Genomic DNA, 20,365 nt, shown 5'->3' with positions numbered 1-20,365 from the left:
GTTAAGATAAATCACAGATCACGGAAAAGTAATTGTATTGTATTGAGTTTAAAAGTAACACTTTTTAACTGACCGCCGCTCGTCGCCGAGGCGTCGGCGTCGCACTCGGCTACACTCGGCTCCACCCTGACCTCTCAAAAGATTATGTCCCAGAATGACCGAAGGGATACAGGAGTTACGTCAACCAGAGCGGTGTCCAATAATAGATATCGGAGTATCGAGCTTACGATATATGTCAGGGAATTAGGGGTTAAGTACGGCCAACCGGTACGGCTAGCCGGATCGCTGATCCTGAAAGCACAACGAACACACGGCACCGAGTAAGAACATTCTCGCGGATCACAGAGACTACTTTCGTGACTACGGTGAACGATGTAGATATCCCTACACATCCTGCGGGGTAATTACTATCGGCTAGAGATAGCGAAAGGGAAGTTCAGAGAGAGAGAGAGAGAGAGAGAGAGAGAAAGAGGGAAGGGGCCCAGGATCTTCGCTGACTTATTATTTCTTAGTGATTTTCTGAATTGCACCGGGCACGAACGCGAGCGATGTCTTCGTGACGTAAACGAGATAATGGGCCCCCGCTCGTGTACCCACGATGTAGACATAATGATGACGGTCTTAGGATTATAGTTCGTCCAGTAACTCTCTCGAACCCATCCCCTCTCCCCTCCGAGCTACACACGGCCTGCCCTGCTTCCTCCGCCGATCCCTCGCCACGATTCCTCCCCACGACGAGGTTAATTGATAATAATAAGAGACAGAACGAGACTGAAAAAGTACTTGAGATAATAACGGCGCGCCTGCGGAGTAATTTAAATATGCGTGAGTCTCACGACATGGATTCAGCAGAATGATATATCGCAAGACGAGCTTTCGACGAAAATACTTTCGTCAGTCGGAAAAGCAAGTGCACGGCGCCGTATGATTGAGAGTGAGAAGCGAAAAGAACGAATTAAACGACAGTCTCTCAAAAGGCAAGAAAGAAGTTGCTGCACGACCGTCAGCCGCATAATAGCCTCATTAATTCAGCCCATAATTGCACTAACAACTAACTGACCAAGTTAAGAGATAAGGGGAGAAACAATAATCGCGGTAAGGCGTTTCCTCTCGCACTGTCAGGTCGAATACACCGCGAGTCGATAGCTGTCCTGTTCAATATTCCGGTGAGAGACAGATAGAGACAGAGACAGAGACAGAGACAGAGAGAGAGAGAGAGACAGAGACAGAGACAGAGACAGAGACAGAGAGAGAGAGAGAGAGAGAGAGAGAGAGAGAGAGAGAGAAAGAGAGAGAGAGAGAAGGAAAAAAATGTTTCCCCGTTGCAAACGAGGAATCTCTTCGCTGCCACAGCCCGGAATCATACACGACGATGTCGCTAACGGGTCCGTACTTGGACCGCGGGCGCAGGCATCGATTAGGGGTGGCGACGACGGCGAGAGACGAAAGCGGAGGGACGCACCGGAGTCGGGAAAGAGAGATAAGTACCTGTCGGAGCACGGCTTTTCTCTTTGGTCCACCATTAGAGCAATTTTAACGTCTCTTCGGTTGAGGCGGCAAAAAATGCCGGTGAGTCGTTGCGCTAGACTGAAGAATGATCGGAGAGGCGCCGAACCTGGTCCGACTGCTCTTCTTCTCTCTCCCTCTGTCGCGTTCTCTCTGTCTCCCCGTCCCTCCCACCGTCCCGCTAACCCGCCTGAGCCGCCCGCGATCCTTCGTCCGGTGTGTATCATCCCCTTTCCCTCCCGTAACGACGCGTCGTCCTTCCCGCTCCGACACCTGAAAATAGAAAGCACCGTCTTCGTCGCTCCGATACCCCCGGTGCTTCTTTTTCTACGGCTCCTTTTTTTCTTTTCAACGTTCAACTCGCCCCTCCAGGACTCGTTAGATTCACTCGGGGATTATGTTTCGTGCTATTATAGCTCTCGAGGAACACCCGCGCATCCTCCTTCGTCCTTTGCCACTCCTCTCCCTTCCCGCCCCCTCCCTCCCTCTCTCTCTCTCTCTCTCTCTCTCTCTCTCTCTCTCTCTCCTTCTTTCTTCTGCTCTCTCGCTCTCGCCGCTTCTAGTGTTCCTTCTACGCCGTCGACATTACTCCTCTTCCTCGGCTATCGATTTATCGATCTCTTCCCGAAGAATCTCTCTCGTGCTGGACACGATGTCTACCGTGTGTCGGCACCTCGCTCTCACGAGGACCGAGGAATCCTCGTGAACGACGCACGCGAGTACTCATTAAATGCGCCAATTATGTTCATATCATCGATATCGGCGAGGCATCTCTGAGATGCCCGGCCGATTAGACCGGCAAAAAATCGTTCGTCCCTAGCGACGGTTTGTCAAATTACACGTTAATGAGACTTTGCCACACCGCGGGATCGTGTGAGTTAATTCACCCTCAATTCATCGTGGAATATTAGACCATTTTTTACCGCCGACGGTATTACATCGTCGAATGGGTGATTATGATTCCGCGCATTATGTTCTGTCGCCGGAGTTTGATCGAATTTCTTCAAGTACGAGAAAGACCGCGTGCACAAATTCTCTTTCGGGTATCTATGTGAATTTCGTCGGTCGCGCTGGCGACCGACGGAGTAACCCGACGACGGGCGCGAATCCTCGCAACGAAAGCGGCGTGGCATCGCGGTTCGCATACCACGGGCGACTTCGGCGAACAGACTCCGGAGTGCAGGCATTCATTTTCGGAGACGTGCAACGCTGGCGCGGCGCAAAAAGGAAATCGCGGAGGAGACGCGCGGAGGATTCTGCACCACGTGGTGGATCAGGTATATATCCCCGGCACAGGAGCTATCCGTCTCTCGGTCCCTCCGCTGAATGTTAGAAGATATATTATACTCGAAGAGGGTGGTAACACTTGTTTGATTCAATTCCAGGAACACGCTCGAAGGCGGCCGCTCAATTTTTCTTCCGCGCCGGGGGAAGTTGCGATGCCTAGCACTTATCACGCGGCCGCTTGGTGTGTGCTTCTCTTTACACACATACACGCACGCGCGCGCGCACGCACGCACAAATATGTGCGCGCGAGCAGCGTACAGAACGTGGCGCCCTACGAATCCAAAGTTGTTACCGGGTCCTGATGAGCGCGTATACTCCGTGAGTTATATACACGAGAATTCCCTCTCCTAACCTAAAATAACAACCACCTCGGCGGCCCGAGGAGTAATCCGTCGTAAAAACTTCATCCCGAGAGAAATGCGCGCAAACTCCTGCGAAATTTACACACGACGCTTTTGCCGTTACGCGACAGAGATCGCCGTCGCGACGACTTTGTCGCGATCTCTGAACTCAACTCGATAATTATTTCAATCCACAATTTTTTTTCGCATTTGCGAAAACATTGCAGTCTCCTTTTAATATTAATCAATCGTGGTAAAATTTATTTTCGCTAGAAAAATGTTCCACTTAAAATACAGACTGATTTCTCCCCCTTGTCCATTTTTCTCCGTTTCTCCGTCACGTTTAATCTTTTGTGTTTTGAGCAAATACTCGGTCAATATCGTCAAATCATGCGAGAAGAATTCATCTATCAAGAATCGGATACCGTTACAATCGTTATTACCGTCGATCGAGAGAGTTGGCATGGACGAGCTAAGACCGAAGACCGAGAGACCGAAAGCCAAGCAGGCAGGCAGGCAGGCAGGCAGGCAGGCAGGCAGGCAGGCAGGCAGGCAGGCAGTGGAAGCGCAAAGGGTTAATACGCGTTCCGTGCACCCTCTTTTTCCCGTAATGATTACGTAATTCCGCCACAGGTGGTCCCGGTCGACAGCACGCGACCGGCGGAAACCGATACAGAGTCCGATATAAACAGGACCCCACTGACTGTCAGACCGCCGGCCCGATCGAAGAAACCATTCGCCACGACCACCTTGACAGGCGACACGATGCGCACAGGTGGATGCAATAGGCCATTGAACCAACGGTGCAACCTGTTGCAATAAAATTCCCTCGTCTACCTGGGCGAGGGAATGAAACGGGCGAGGGATAGAGGTAGGCGGCGGCAGATTCACCTGAACGTCCGCCTTGATTCGCGGGCATAATCAGGTTGCTAGGACTACCTGCGGAATCTGTGTACGACGGGGGCTACACCGGCGACTGTGGCGACTGTGGCGACTGTGGCGACGCCGGAAGTGCAATACGCAATGCGGAAGGAAATGGCCGAACGGAGAAAGGACACCAAGGAGGAAGACACGCGCTCGTTCTCGCCGCGCATTGGCAAACGAATGCAAGTGCACAAACGTGCGATCGCGCGTCGTGGAAAAAATTCGGCCGGAATTGATGTTCGGCACGGTGGAGATTGATAATTTGTGATTTTCCACGAACTCGAGAAACAAAGGAATCAGCTGTTCTCATTCAGCTGTTCTCAACAAAACGACGAGAAGAAGATTAGGTAGACGGACGTTGAAGAACGTCGCACGGTCGCACGTGCGCGCGTAGAGTTTAAATCTCCTCGCGCGCAGGTAGATGTTCATTGATACTTGCTGCGAGAAAACATATAGAAAGAGAAGAAGCAGGTAAGAGAGGATGCAGGATAAGGAGCAGCAGAAGGAGGAGGAGGAGGAGGAGGAAGAGAAACAGACGAGAGAGAAAGAGCGTGCGGTGGCCGCAAGAAAGTGAGGCAAAAGTTGTCGCGGTTGAGGCCCGCATGGGTCCCGTTGGGGCACGCGCGTTCGTCCCGATTATGTGCCGAAAAAGGACCTTTAAGAGAAGAACGAGGAAGGGTAGGCCCGGGGAAGGAAAGAAAGCGGAACGCGTGGCCGAGGAAGGAAGCCCGGGCTTTAATTCCTGCTATTATTGAAATACGCAACCGCCACACGTGCCACGTGGGACGACGGGGTTCTTCTTCCTCTGCCCCCGTTCGATAGCCTCGGCCACGAATCAGGGGCCGCCCTTCCGGGCACACCTCACACGCGAAAAAGTAAGCTGCAGTCGGGATGCACCGTCGAGATAGCCGCATACGAGACCTGCCACAACTGACGTTCGCGCGAGCCCAAGTTTCTCTACCTTCGAAACGGACGAAAGCCCAAAGACCGTCGAGCTGACCGTCGCCGGTTTACACACCCGCAGGTCTATTCTGCAACTTTTAACGACAATGTCGCGCTGTCGTCACGTTGTCGATGCGCGGCCTTCTTCCGTCAAGTATTAGCGACCTACGCAGGGACGTGAAATGAACGTGACGACAGAGCCACCGTTGTCGACAATTACAGCACAGGCCTCTGTTGATTTATTAATTCCAGCATTGAGCACTGAGCATTGAATGGATAAGAAGCAACGTAGGAGTCGATATGAGTTGATACAATTTACAATTGGTCATCTCGGGAGATTGATGCCGAGTCAAAGACATTCAAGATGGAAGAAAGTCTGACGTGTAACACTTTGAGAAACATCCTTCGGGGTAATCAGCTTATCTAATCCATTCATGGTATCTCTTCCATTCATGTTTCTCTGTTCTCTGGTTAATTGCGATAAGCCTTATTTACAACAGGCAATACCACCGAGATTGTCAGAAAATGATAGTCGGCTTATTTAAGCAGTAAACTTCCAATGCCACCGATGATAAACGAGCATAATACGTACTATAAAGAACTCAATTATCTTATCAATGTCTAGCCACCCTGTCTAGTAGATAGCTAACTCTGTCTAGTAGATAGCTTAGGCTTATTCGTCTCGGTGTACTACATGCTTGCGCGTTCTGCGTTCCTTTACCCGTGAAGATTGAAGCACAACGACGAAATATAGACGAAGATATGAGCGAGGAAGTATTGTCGAGTAAAACTGCACGTGTGATAAAATTTTACAGTCTCATATCTAATTACAATGCTTGAGAATATATCGAGTACGCCTCTCACTTTCACCACGTTGCTTTGCGACAGCCGACTCTCTCCGGATAAGTTGGAGACGACATTTTGAAACTATGTAATTTCCAATACATTCTACGTCCTCGCACAACCGGATGCTAAATAAAAATTTTATCAAAACAAACTGTAGCCGAAATTAACTGAAGAACTTTGCTCCTCAGTATCCGTTTCTCTCCCGAATTTAAGCCGCGAAATTGTTCAACCGTGCGCAAATACCGTGTGCAATAACAAAAATGATTATCGACATTTTCGTTACGGAAAATTCGACTTGAAGTTGAGCGAAAAACCTGCCATTAAAAATAACCCCTTTGCCCTACCCTTATTCCGCAATAACTGAATTTCGTGTCACATGGGCATCCCCCAGAGTACACTGAAATATTCCGACTTTCCAATTTCAATTCTTCATCCCGCATATACATACGTTTCGTACGCTTCATCGTCCGAAATCATACACTCCGACGATCCCGAATACCAAAGAGACAAGAGCTACCCGCTCGGTACCAGACGCGGTAATAAATCCGCACGTCACCCCGCTGACGTAATAGCATTATAATTGCACGGCGAGAGTCGTAATATCCGTGACACTTACTTCACGAAGATTAATACACTGCTCCCGAGAAGCGGCGCTTCGGTTCACGCGCCGCGTTTCTTGCCGCCGCGGGGCCGTTTGATTGGCCGACACGGCGTTTAGCAAAATGCTAATGACAGTTCCCGCGAGTCGTTCATAGCGGCGGTTTCATGAAACCGCTAATAACAGCGCCGAGAGTCTCGACCGTGCACCGCCGCCGCCGCCGCCGAGACGTTAAAGATGTAGATCTCGCGTTTATATCTAAATCCCATTCGAACGGCCTCGTGTACGTGAGATCTCGCGAAATACACGGCGACGGGGGGAGCTCGGGGGAGAGGAGAGAGAGAGAGAGAGAGAGAGAGAGAGAGAGAGAGGGAGGGAGGGGGGGGAGAGTGTTCCCTCGCACGGGCGTTTACCCGAGGTACAAATTGGCGAGATCATAGCGATTGCGACGAAAATTATATGTACCGATCGTCGGGTGCTCGGCTTAAGTGGTCGTGTACGCACTCGTTCCTGCATGCAAATGCGACAGATCACCGATAAACATGGTAGTCCGGTGGCTCGGCGTCATAATATTGTGGTTATTATCGAGGCGGTATCGCGTCTCCCGCGTGCGGCACGAAGCGCAATCTCACCTTGCGCAAACAACACCTGCGAGCGCGCGACGTCAATGTTTCATTATATGTGATTCATCGCGCGCCAGGGAAATACTGCACCGTAACCTTCATTCATGAACACACCGTCACACCGTCGTACACGCCGGTGAGCCCGCTCATACGGGAATAGCTTCCGAAGTCGAGAAGAGGCGCTCATAATTCCGCGACGTTCAAATCATTTGTGGAAATTAATAACGCGAGATAAGGTGCACTCGAGAAAGGGGGAGGGAGGGAGAGAGAGAGAGAGAGAGAGACTCGCTTGTCATGTCGTAAATTCTACATAATTGCTACGCGCTGTTTTACACATTTTTTTGTAGTCTCTCTCTCTCTCTCTCTCTCTCTCCTCCTCCTCTGACATGACGAACCGACGCCGACAGAGCGATTAAATGCGACTGGCAATGATCGACTGCCTCGTATTGAATTTTTAAGCAGAAGCAGATACGCGGAACGTAAACGGGGGGGAGGGAGGGGGGGGAGGAGGAGGTCAGAGAAAGAGAGAAAAATATTTTTTTCCGAGAGCTTCATTAACGATGATGACTGATTAATTAATCGAGCTTGTAGCGTCCGATGGCGTACAATGCCAGTACTTTAGAGATGAAACGAAAAATTCTCGTTACTCTGAATATATATCACTACCGAAGGCGTTTCTTACGAATCGGAGAACACAAAACACAGGCGACACACACACACAGTTGAGTTGGCGCGCGCGCGTTGGCGCATTGATAGAATTACCGCTAGCGAGCAATATCGTATCCAATCTCGGCGGATATCTCGCGGTATCTCCCACTTTTACGTCGCGATAGCTATTATTCTCGTGATTAAACATTATAAGGCAATTAATAACAGGCCGTGTCTCGGCCAACCGCAGCGCGCGCACGAGCCAGCGCCGAGCAGTTAGCCGGCTAGCTAGCTAGCTAGCGCGCTCGGATGTAATTACAGAAAATGAATTATTCCACGTCGAACGAATTGCCCGATGCATAATTCCTCTCGGGCGCGTGCTTTATAAATTCGATTAAAATCCAACCGAGCGCGGCGCGAGGCTCTCCGCCCCTTCGCGTGCCTTTCGGCGTTCGGTGCGCGGCGAATTTTCCAACACCCTCGCGAGGATTCGCGGGAACGCGGGAGGAAATCGCCCAAGTTACCGCGCAAGTGCCGCGTCATAAGTGGCGGCTGTCACGGCGAATAACGACGTGCGAAACTCTTTCATTCAGCGTACACTTAAACGAGTGCGATCCATCACACAAGCGGTGCGCACGCTTGCGCGATGTCTCTCGATAATTTTCATCCTCCTGAAGAGAGGCCAGAAGAAATTTGTTTTGCGTTCACGACTTTCCGCGTTATTGATCGTTTGATGTTATGTTGCAGCATGTTGCAACTATATAATCAACATTATTATTATTACTGGTATATACGATAGTAGACATGTACAAGAGTAATTACGCTGCATTACAGAGATAAGATAAGATTGAGGCTTTCACTCGGGACCACAATTGCCGGACGCAAAATGATTATTATTAAACAGAAATAATCGCGCCCTCGGCCGCGCGAGTTTCGACTCACGACTACGGACGACGGACAGACAGAAACACGTCGAGCGAAAGGGCGAACGCGATGCCCGCTAAATCCGGCGGCTGCGGGAGGTTGCGCGGCAAGCCCGACGCGCGCAAACATCTGTCTCATTACGGGGGATTCATTACGCCGTGGCGCGCGATGTTACGTCGTCGTTGTCGTAACGCTCCGCTCATGAATAATAACGGCGCCGACGCCGTAAACGGCACTTTATGATGTATCAGTTAATAGTCTCTCTCTCTCTCTCTCCCTTCCTCTCACTCCTGCCCCCTCTCCCTCTCCCTCTCCCTCTCCCTCTCCCCCCCCCTCCTAGAAGGGCGTCCGAGCCCACGATGCTCTCTCTCGAGCAGAGGAGAAGGCGGCGGCGACGCGACCGGCGCCCGCATATTTTATTCATGAATCGCGCGGAACTCCGCCGCGATTAGGCGGGATACCCGTGAAATCGGTTGCTCCACGTAATCCGACGACCACGTATACATATATATATATATATATATATACATATCTACGTTTCTCTTTCTCTCTCGTCCCACCTGCGAGATGAGTTCCAGCGAGACGCACTCGTTTGTCCGATCGGTCTCGGCCGCCCGAGAGATGCCCGCGACTTCGATTACGCTTCTTCGACTGCGCTCGAGACTGCGCATCGATGGATGAACGTATGCGTGTCTGCGGTGTGAACGCGATTGGAAGTGAGAATTGTATATAACGAGAAAGGGAGAAATAGTTGAGCAATACGACGGGCTGACACATCGACGTTACTTTAATAATACAGACGTTAAGAACGCCAGGCACTCGCCCGGCCGGAATCTTGCCGGTTTATGGGAGTTTATAAGTGTCTGTGTACTTTCCTCCATAATCCCCCCCCATCGAGCTCCTCCTCCCGCGCTGCTCGCCGGCGTTTCCCGTTGCGCGAGGTATTTTCGAATGTCTCAATATTGAAGGAGTGAGACGTCGAGTCTCGAGCGTTACTAAATCACGGCCGTCGAAGATCGGATTGCATAAATTATCGCGGGCGTTCGCGTTCGATTGAAATTCGTCGCGGTAATCGCGCGATAAATCAACGGCCACCCAGTCAGCGTACACAGCGCGTGTACCCCGCCCTGCGTCCTCCCGCCCGCTCGTAATTCGAGACAATGTCCTCCTAATTGGCAGCTCAGAAGTAGCCGTATTGACACGCCGCGCCGCTGATAAATCGCACCGCGCCCCGCGGTAACCCGGCATTTTGTTATCGGACGAGAGGGAGGGAGGGAGGGAGGGAGGGAGAGCTGGCACGGCGTGAATAACAATAATTAATATTCGTAACGACATAAACGACCGCGGGCCACCCACCCACCCTCCCACCCTTCTGCCACCGCCGCGCGCCGTTCGGAGTCGTTTAATTGTTGCGCCACGGTAAATGAATACTTGCGCGAACGCGAACGTGGAACTGGAAGAATAAGGTAAATACCCCCGGCCCGGCGGCGTCCTGCTATCATTATTGCCGGCCAGTACTGTTATTATCTCCTGTGATAACATGTAATGAATGAGAGAAAACGACCGTGCCATTATCGATAATTTCCCCTCAGGTGCATCGTACCCTTAATGTCCTTGCTTAGGCGGTTTTCTAATATAGCCGGCGAACCATCGGCTCGCTATGTCTCTTGCTCACGAGCCGTCCTCTCGCAAATAAGATTATCTTAACGGTGAGATTACGTCTTCTCGCGCGATGCGGTTACTCGTCGGGCGATTATGCAGTGACTCGATAATATGCTTTTTCGGGTCTGTTGTGTGGATGCCTGTAGGTTGCGAGAGATACGCTCGGCCAGCCGATAAGAGTTGGTTAAGCTGTGTCTCGACGAATCCGGAAAGCTTAAGAGTAAAGTAGAGTAGAGTAGAGAGAACGAAAGATAGAGGTAGAGGAGGAGAGAGGAGAGGCCGCGTATATTCCAACATCAAAGGCCGATACGACGAAGAGAGCACGCTCGATGCGTTATCACCGAGCGAGAAAAACGTTACGCCCGCATTCAGCGTTCAAGAGCAAATTATATCCTCGCGGAATTACATCGCGGCGCATACTCCCGCAGACACCCGACAGCAATGGCAATTGATCTGGAAAACCGGTCTGGACGAAACCCCGTGCTCTCGCGCTCGATCTGCATTTTCGTCTTTATTCGATCGTAAAAACATCGGACATCGAGTACTCGCGTAACTTTCGCAAAGTCGCGCGTCGCGAAGGTTAGGTCAGGTGGCAAGAAAGAAAAGGAAAATAAAAATTTAGCAACCGATCGGAAAATCTCGCCTGTGAGTAAACGTTGCGCGCGCGCGCGCAGGTCTCACCGCGCGGGTGGAAAAAGAGGCGGAAGGGTTGCGCCAGATAACGGGAACCCGCTCCCTTCTATTCGGTATCACTTTGTGCTGCGCGTATAACGGCTATCTCACGGAAAATAGAGCGGACCGCGGGCCGGAGAAGAAGTCGACGGACCGGCGCGGCGTTCCAATGGAGTGAAACTCGAACTCCTCGACGAAGGTGGATCGACCTCCGCCGCTCTCGAATCGCTCATTTCCCAGGACGATACTACAGGCTGAGAACGAGGGCCCGTATCTAGTTACGTGACCTTCAACATCAAAGTAATTCACCGTTACCTGGTGAAATGAATATTTCCACCTCGGAGAAAGAACACCCCGCGTGTTTTCCATTTCTCTATTTCTCAGCTCTGTTTCGTCCCTTTCTTTCTCTCCTTCACGAGATCACGGCATCGCAAGAATCTTCGATCTCAACTATATCCGACTTGTGATCAAGCTCACCACCGTACGGCGTACAGCGTACCCCTATGATATCATTGCGACAAAGAAATTCCTCCGTCATCTCCCGTGTCGTTAACATTCGTCTTGGAATTCCAAGCGAGACAAAGAGAGACCGATGGAAAGCAGATAGCGCGCAGCTTCCAGCCTCGTGTACAGTTTCGTTCTGAGTGGCATTTTTACGCAATTGAATATCCTAACGATTCACACTCCGCGACACACTTCCCGCCGACGTCGTAAATTTATTGAAACACGGAGAGATTCGCGAAACGCGTCGCGAAACATGAAAAATTAGCAGCGGACAAACGACGAGTTGATAAACCTATATTCTCGGGTACTGCTTCGAATCGTCGAGCGCTTTGTTATTTGTCTCCGATACGTGAATACGTTTCATATGTGATATACAATTTCACGAGCGATCATCACACGCAAGAAACCCTTTGCAACAGGCACCGTCCACCACCACATTCGCGTCCGCGACGACCGTATATTGTCCGAAACGTTTCAATTATCTTATCTGCATTCAGGATACCATCAAACGAGCAACATGTGCTCTCTCGGGTCGGAAGGGAAAGAAAAAAGAAAAAGACGGGGAAAAGAAAAGGAAAAAAGAAAGAGCGCGACGAGAGAGAGAGAGAGAGAGAGAGAGAGGTCAGTCATAATGCTGAGAAGAGATCGAGCCCATAAATCGGTTTGATTCCCTACAGAAGTTAACATCGCCGATTCGACAAGCTCGGACGTCTTAACGACCGGAAATCGCAGCCATGTTCTTCTTCGTGGCCACGCTTCCTCGTCCCAGAGACCACGGTTCTTTCTCCCCCGCTCCCTGCCTCTCACTTTCGCACTGTTGTGCTCGCGTCTCTCTTTTCCTCCCGTTGCGATGCGAAAAATCGCTTAGCGCAGGGCGGTGAATCTCCAGCGCGTTCCTGCGGTTCGTCATTATAGACGGTGACTCAGAGAGCGAAACCAGTTTTCGTCGCGTCGTGCGCTTCCTTTTTGTGCGCCACGCGGTGTGTGACGTTACGTTTCAATGCTCCACAAAGTCAGAAATCCCAAGGCACGCGAGAACTCGAATATGGAGATGCAAAGTTCGATGAAACAGGAAAAACGAGTACACGCACGGTTCCATTTTTAACTTCACCTTGCGATACGCAAGCTAGTTTCCATTGTCCAACGTAACAAAATACCCCTCTCGATCGCTAAGCTAAATTAAACCCGCAAGTCCGATTGAAAGATCACGTTCAACCGCTACCAACTAGCAACTATTGCCAAGCGCCACGATATGCGATCACGCACACCACCATAGCCAAGGAATCGCATCAAATTGTAAAAGAGACTTGTTTTCCAATCAATCGCAAATAAGAACGCACGCCGCGTCGAAATGTCAATTAATCTCGGTTCAATTAATTTCGGCTAAATTACGGGGCAATCAGAAGCAAGGCGTAGGGGGGAATCGTATCGAACAAACTGTGACAATTTGTCACGGAGAAAAATCAACGTCGCTCGTCGAATCGTGCTCGAAGATGCGAAGATCTGCAACGACGGCAGCTCGACACACCGCGTGCATGAAATGAGCGCGCGCGCGGATGGAATCCGGCGGGCCCTCCTTTAAAATGAAAAGCTGTCACCGCACCGACAACGCGATAAGAATTTGGTCCGGCGCGAATAAAATTGTGGAATTTATCGCGACGCCGCGGAACTTTACGACCGCGAGGAAATATTATGCGTAAGTGTAGCTTCGAATTCTCTGTTTATGGCGCGGATCGGAATTCTTACCGCGTGTGTATTCTCGTCCCTCCCCGGAAAGTAGCGTCGCGATTAATATAACGGGCGGCAAGTTGGCGCACGCTCGCACGCGCGCGGCGAATATTATCGTCTTAAATGCAAATATAATTTCGCATGAGGAGCATCGTTATTTCTCGACCTTTGACCGAGGCTGCGACGCGGCGGCGCGCCGTGCTGGGCGCGAGGTTCTTAGGCGCGCTCTCTTCTTAATTTCTATCGTCTCCTTTGTTCCCCTCGATTAACGCCGCGAAATTTTATCGCCCCGAGGCGGCGAGATATTTTCGGGCGCTCCGAGATTACGAGGCAATGCGTAATTCGACTCTGAAAACTTTTTATTACCGCCGCGTATCTCTCTCTCTCTCTCTCTCTCTCTCTCTTCAAAATCTAATTATAAAATTAATTTCCCACTTTTCTCACAGCGCTACTTTTTTCTTCTCTTTTTTTTATCAAGAGACTACTTAATTCTTCGGCTAATAATTGTAGGAGACTACCTCACAATTTCATGGAAGAAGACAAAAATGCACGGGAGAGTGTTGGGGCGTTTGTATTTCATCGAATTTTTCATCTACTCGAAACAAGAGAAATGGAACGTAACTTGAAAAGGAACGTAACACTACATGTCCGAGTGGAGAAACAATGAGGAAACGTAGAGACATTTGCCGAGGATTTTCGGGCGCAGTCCGCGAGGCTTCCACAGACACCTACGGTTCGAGATACGTACACGGAGGTTAAGGGCTAATCCAAGAACGCGCGCGTCCACGCTGTACCAGCAGCGCAATACGCGGCTGGTATTGCTTATTAGTTAAAAACGACAGCCCTCTTAACTCAACGCTCTCGTAATACGTCAAACGTCGGGGAAGCGCGGTAGTTGGCGGGGCCCCCGCTTCATTAATAATCTAACGCTCGGCCGGCCAGAGCTAATGACTTTTCTCGAACTTCTCGGCGTTAACTCTGGCGCATCGATTATTATTTAACTCGGAACATCATGTTCGCATAAGCGTCCCTCTCTCTCTCTCGCGCGATTCGACATTATAACGCATCTGTTGCGTTTGCGCTCGCTCGCTCGCTCGCGCGCGCGCGCGCGCGCACGGCGATAAAATTATATTGCCCGATAAATTTCGCGCCCCGCTTCCCAGAAAAGCTCTCGTATTAATGGCGACTCGAGGAACACCCCGGCTCCTTCCGAGCGGAACCAGCCTCGGCTTTAGTCCGGTTTACAGGATGCTTTTTTACTAGCGGCTAGAGAATTAGTAGCCGGAGAAAAAGCGACTGCCCCGTGTACGTCGCCCCCGAAAAAGCGAGCTAGTTTATTAGCATGCTAAATTACACGACGCTCCCTTTTTTTTTCAAGCAACGATTAGCGCACCGATACCCTCCTTTACGCGCGAGTAATAAGCGCCTGTAAAGCCGCATTGTCATTTGCCGCATACAAACGAAACGCGACGGGAGATGAAAAGAGAGAGGTTACGAAAAAGTTTACTCATTAAAGTAAAAACCAAATTAAAATAGGGACAAATACATATTGAAATGGAAACAAAATTAAAATAGAGACAAATATATACTGAAATGGGGAAACAAAAGTAAAGAGAAAAAATTCGCAAGATTCGTAAGAAAGTTCAAAGTTCAGTAAATCTCTATAGAACGCACGCGGCGTCCTTTACAAACAATCGGCAAGTTGTGAGGGAGAAAATAGAGAACGGGAGTGAGCTTGTTGTTGAAATAAAAAGAAAACTGTAAACTTTCGTCAGGGTTCAGTAAACTCCGTCGTCTCCGCGGCAGAAAGAACGGGCCGGTTTTGCAAGAACGAGCCGAGAACAGAGGATCGCTCTTTCTCGCGCGGTAACGCGATACCAGCGCGCGCGGCGGTTTTTCGCGTCTCCGTCGCTTAAATCCTCGCTCCGGCCGGGGCCGGTATCGATGTCTTTATTAATGAACCGGGCGCGCGAGTCGGTACCGAGGACCGGGCCCCGCCGCTTGGAAAAGCAGGGCCCACCGCCGGACCGGGCCCGCAGGGGACTGGAGGAAATCTGAATCGGCGCTGATTGGGCGTAGGAACCGCGCGCGTTCTTCGCTCGCCGAGAGAACTTGGCACCGTCCGAAAAATCCGTCGCGATGAATAGGCGTTTCAGGAACGTGTTCCGAGTCGCGGCGTGCTCCGCGCGCTCTCTCGCCGAAGAATAGAACGGCCCGAGAAAAGAATTAACATACCGCGGGGGAATAGATCGTGATCGCCGGTGCCGCGCCGCAGAATAATTCGCCGCCGCCGGCCCCGTTTTCTCTCTCTCTCTCTCTCTCTCTCTCTCCCGATATCGTGAAATACAAGTTCCAACCCTTCACTCAGCATCCACGACACCCGGACGACGGTGTTCGTTCACGGAACTCACGGTGGGAACGCGCGGTCCTCGCGAAAATACCGAGTACGCGACCGAGTAATTGTACCTCGCGATCGATCGTGTTCCAATGGCCGACGTCCCGACTTTGACGATAAAGATAATTGCAAAGATATATTTTTTAATCTCATTTCGCGCTTGGGAAGACGTGTCGCGAACGGCGACGTGTTGAAGCAATATTCGGCGCGATAGATGGCAACGCGCGAATACGCGCACGTCGGAATGATGATCTCGGCGAGAGTCGAGAGCAAGCCAAATAATTAAGTGACTTTACAAGTCGTTTGGATCCCGAGTCTGAATTGTGATGCTGTCACGTGTGTGCAACATGAATGACACTGTGTGCACGCGTGTGCGTGCGCGTGTACCTGTGACGTGTTGTAAAAAAGAAAAAAAAAATGTACAGCACGGAATTAAAAAGAAATCAGAAACGTGTTTTCGTGCCAGTCGAGGAGTTAGAAAAAGAGGCGCGAGTGTTGGGAGAAAACGAGAAAAAGGGCGAGTTGCTTCTTCGTGGCAACGGTCGGTGCATGAAACTGCAAATCTTTGAGATTCCGATGAACCGGTATGCATTCGTCCGGTCTACGTTCGAGGCACGTCCGAAACTTCGGACCTAAATATGAAATACGAGACTGCGTTAATATTTGAGTCGGAGCTATTCGATGCAAATGGCCGCGTCGGCAAGTGCATAGACGCGAGTTGTCGGGGCGAATAAGGATTCGCAGGGAAATATGCATCGCAGATCGAGAAAAAGTCTGACTTATAATCCTCTGATACCTTTTAACATCCTTTAATTTTCCGAATATCAAAGTTCGAGAATATACTTCGACGTATAACGTCGAAATATCGCGGTGAACCCGTTAGCGACCAGTGTTTCGCCTATGACGCGCTTTTTTTGTTATTATACAAAAGCACTTGGCTAGTATAAAATTTAATTTCTATGTTCCCAGAAGTTGATTCTTAGATTGAGACTTAGATTCTATTCTATCTGTATCCTTGGGAAAATCATAGTTCTGATATTCCAATCTCTCGAATCTTTCCAAGGACTGTATAGGTTGATCCTTTAATTAAGAATATATGTGCAATGTGCGATTACGGTCTTTAATAAACTAAGATATATTATATATTCTCGAATCGCTCTTTAACTAACTATCGACCGAAACAGCAAACTATTCAAGGAAATGTCAAGATGTGGTAACCGCAGCAGAGGAATATCCTCCCTCATCTCTTGAGACGCGCGTTTCGATCGCGTCACTTCGCGAAATCCATAAAACGCAAGGCGCGGGACGTAGTTTCGTTCGCGATTCGGCGAGATCTCGAGGTAACGCACCACGCGGAGGAACCGCCGCCGTTCCTCCGGATTCGTTTTCGCGCACGGTCGACCAACTTTTCGTGGACGTTTCACAATGTGGAGCGCGAGATTAGGGTGAAAGAGAACGGGGTGTACGTGGACACGAGGGTAACGGGGAAAGGGATTGGCAGGAACAAGAAGAAGAAGAACAAGGAGGAGAAGAAGAAGAAGAAGAAGAAGAAGAAGAAGAAGAAGACGAAGACGAAGGCGGCGCTAAAAAGAAAAGTCGGTGCACGAATTGAGATGCAATTTGATCCCCGCTACGAAGCACCAGCTGAAGTTGGTAGTCCTCGAGCTCACTTGACGTGAATGAGATGACAGGCATTGTCCGACATGTTCACGTGTACTCGCGCTCTTGCTCCCTCTCTTTGATCGCATGTATAATGTGCTCCCCGCGTGCGCGCGCGGCGCCTTTCTGGGGCCCTCTTATGCCCGTTTATTTCCAGAGAAGAACTCATTCAGCGTACCTTATGCTCGGCATCGATTATAACGCGTTACGAGATCCCATTCGAAGACGCGATCTCGTGACGAATCGATCTTGCACAGTCGATTTCGAACAAGGGGCCTTCGATATATTTGCCGATGCGAGAAATTTTCGCGCGCGCGCGCGAAGTATCGCGAAGCGTTTCGATGGTATGACTACAATTGCGCGCACGAGAGAGAGAGAGAGAGAGAGAGAGAGAGAAAGAGAGAGGAAAGGGAGAAAGAGAGAGAGAGAGAGAGAGAGAGAGAGAGAGAGAGAACTCGCGATTCGACGCAAGAATAAAACGAGTGCGACCGGATCAAAACATGCCAATGACACGGATCATTCTTCATTCCCATGTCTTCGAGAAGATACGAGCATTCCGCTCTTGTGCCCCCCTACATAAATGCGACGTGGCATACTTTATAATCTGCCGAAATAAATCTTGAAAATATAACGATATAATCGAGAAAAATCAGGGAATGATGATTTAACCAATGTCAGAGAAATATAATTATTCACAGCAGGGATATGTCATGAACGCGTAATGGGATTTATTAAATCCTACTCAACGTGAGACATTGCCATTAAAAAATACGTCGCCTTCTATCGATCGTAAAAAGAAAGGGAAAAAAAAAACGAAAAGGAAGAAAATCCGTGCTTCATCGGAAGCGATCAATCTGTCTGCATTTAATCGGCGTTTTCGAACGTACTCAACCGCCGCTTCTCTTCCTGCTGAAATCACACGTAGCCCACGGGGGATTTTTGGAAGCCGCCGCGAGACCTGACTCGATCGTGTTGTCTCGCGAGATCTCACGTTCCCGGACCGAGTTCCATCTCAGTGAGTCAGTGTGTCTTGCGGTCGGCACCGATTAAAATCTCTGTATGACTACACGGATTCCTATTCGCCCTTTTTATTTGCTCAGCTCACTGGAAGAGAGGCGGCGCTGCGTTTTACACGGCTCGTCATCGCGCTACGAAACACGAGGAGCTCACCAGCGCGTACTTTTTCCCGTCGATCGACGCCGACGTTTCGACTCGAGAGATCCCTGCTAAGCGGAAACAGAGACCCTCTCTAGCACGCGGTCTAATGCTTTATTTTAGGGGAAGGTCGTTCGTTTCTCGAGCGGATAAAATTTACGTCGATTAGACGCTAGAAACGCACGCTATCCTTAAATCTTGTAACCTTAATCCATTTTGAGCAATCTCAGACTGTTATTTTTCATCAAGAAATTTTTTTCACAGATAATCTCTCAATTTACATTTTAATGTTTTACATTTAAATTACATGCACTACGTAAAAAGTGACGCTCTGTGAGCGTTCTGACTGTGCGCTCACCATTACACATTGATATTCCACGACGTCCGAGTCCAGGTCCACGTCCAGCTTCAGAGCTAGCTGCGTCTAGGTTCTCAAACGATCGCACTTTCCTATATTGTACTCGCGACCGAAGTCATTTCAACGATATTTAACACGAATGAATTAAATTTCGCGTGTCGAAAACAAGTTGCATGTAAATGAATGACGTACCAAAAACACGGCGTTATATTCGAAAACATCGAAGAAAAAACTGGCGAATGACGATTGTATCAAGTCGACTTTCTCGTTTTATGTTAATTCTTACTTTTAATGAGCAAAGTGATATTATAACCCGTCATATGTAAAAATTTTCAAGAATGAACGATAGCGAAAATTGTTAAATTAATTGCGAGCAAGATACATAACCGCGAATCTAGTAGCGCAATTTTAATGCGCAATTCTGATGCACAATTCTGACGCGCAATTCTGATTTTGCACCGCTCGAAATAATCAGAAGGAGTCGTATTAAATGATTTCAATAATTATATAAATATTAAACAACTCATATACATCTGACCAATCAGGTAGTTATATTTGGTAAAAAGACCCTCTGATTGTTTCGAGCAGTCTGTTTCAGTGCACGGTACAAACACACACATACATATAAAACCTCTACACTGAGAGAAAATTGTTTCGTGTTTGTGGCTGTAATTGCACAGTGAAATAATTATAGTCGGCGAACTCATTTCTGTAGTAAGAGCTATTATAACATTGCCGATAATAATCTTATGTATACATGTCGCTATTACCTTTTCTTTTTTTTCAACAAGAATATAGCGCCGAAAATTACTATAATCTTTAATGAAATTTACTACTTTCTCCTCTCAGTGCACATGTAAAAATCTACAGGTAAATCGCATTGATATCGAACAGATTTTACAAATATAAACAATCACCTCAAAATTCTAAATAACTTTTCATTTGCTCGACTCACCGAAATACCGGAACTCAAGATCGGCCTCGTTCTCCGTTACAGATCTGAAACAAAACAATATGATATCGTTAATTAGACAATGGTTGATAACGTATCGAAAAAGAAAAAAAGATTGCCATTCGAACGTGTTAATCTTTTGCGATTATTGTAAAAATCGACAAGCAAAAATACACAAATTGTTACTTCGACAACAATGTCCTAACTGTCGATCGCAGAGAATTAAAAGAATCACGTAGGAAAAGTTAGGAGGAACCTACCTTCGAGCCGACCCTGCTTGGCCCGAACCGGATCCTCCGGTACACAGCATCCGCATCCGCAGCATCCACCGTGTAGCTACGAGCTCCGTCAGATCTGAAGCAAAGAGCAAGTTTTTTGATTAGTTATGTTGACAGAGAAGTCAATATATCTGCTTCAAGACGCAGTCTATCTTTCTTTTGATACAAAAAAAATAAAAAGGCGACAGTTACCTCCAAGATTCGAGGATGCAAGCATTGCTCCAGACGATCACTGTACGATAATTACGCGCGCGAAATAATATAACGCACCTCACGAACACACACACACACACCACACGACTCGGAAAATCAGTTGAGAATCATACGCGGCGTTTCCCGACCTGTTTGTTCCACGTCAAGGTC

The 20,365-nt window shown here is 49.0% G+C and overlaps 1 protein-coding gene across 1 annotated transcript in view; it reads right to left on the bottom strand.

Annotated features, from left to right (window-relative positions):
* LOC109504398 (uncharacterized) overlaps window positions 1-20,365 on the bottom strand; it is a 140,405-nt gene that overhangs the window by 90,020 nt on the left and 30,020 nt on the right. Inside the window, exons 2-3 of the mRNA XM_025306626.1 lie at window positions 19,985-20,078; window positions 19,728-19,771 (exon numbers count right to left, since the gene is read on the bottom strand). Coding sequence (XP_025162411.1) covers window positions 19,728-19,771; window positions 19,985-20,078 — 138 coding nt within the window. The remainder of the gene's footprint in view (window positions 1-19,727; window positions 19,772-19,984; window positions 20,079-20,365) is intronic.

This window comes from Harpegnathos saltator, unplaced genomic scaffold (assembly GCF_003227715.2).
Source record: "Harpegnathos saltator strain DR-91 unplaced genomic scaffold, Hsal_v8.6 scaffold791, whole genome shotgun sequence".
Classification (NCBI taxonomy): domain Eukaryota; kingdom Metazoa; phylum Arthropoda; class Insecta; order Hymenoptera; family Formicidae; genus Harpegnathos; species Harpegnathos saltator.
Note: the sequence above shows the minus strand (reverse complement) of the source record. Positions and strands in the feature narration are given on the sequence as shown.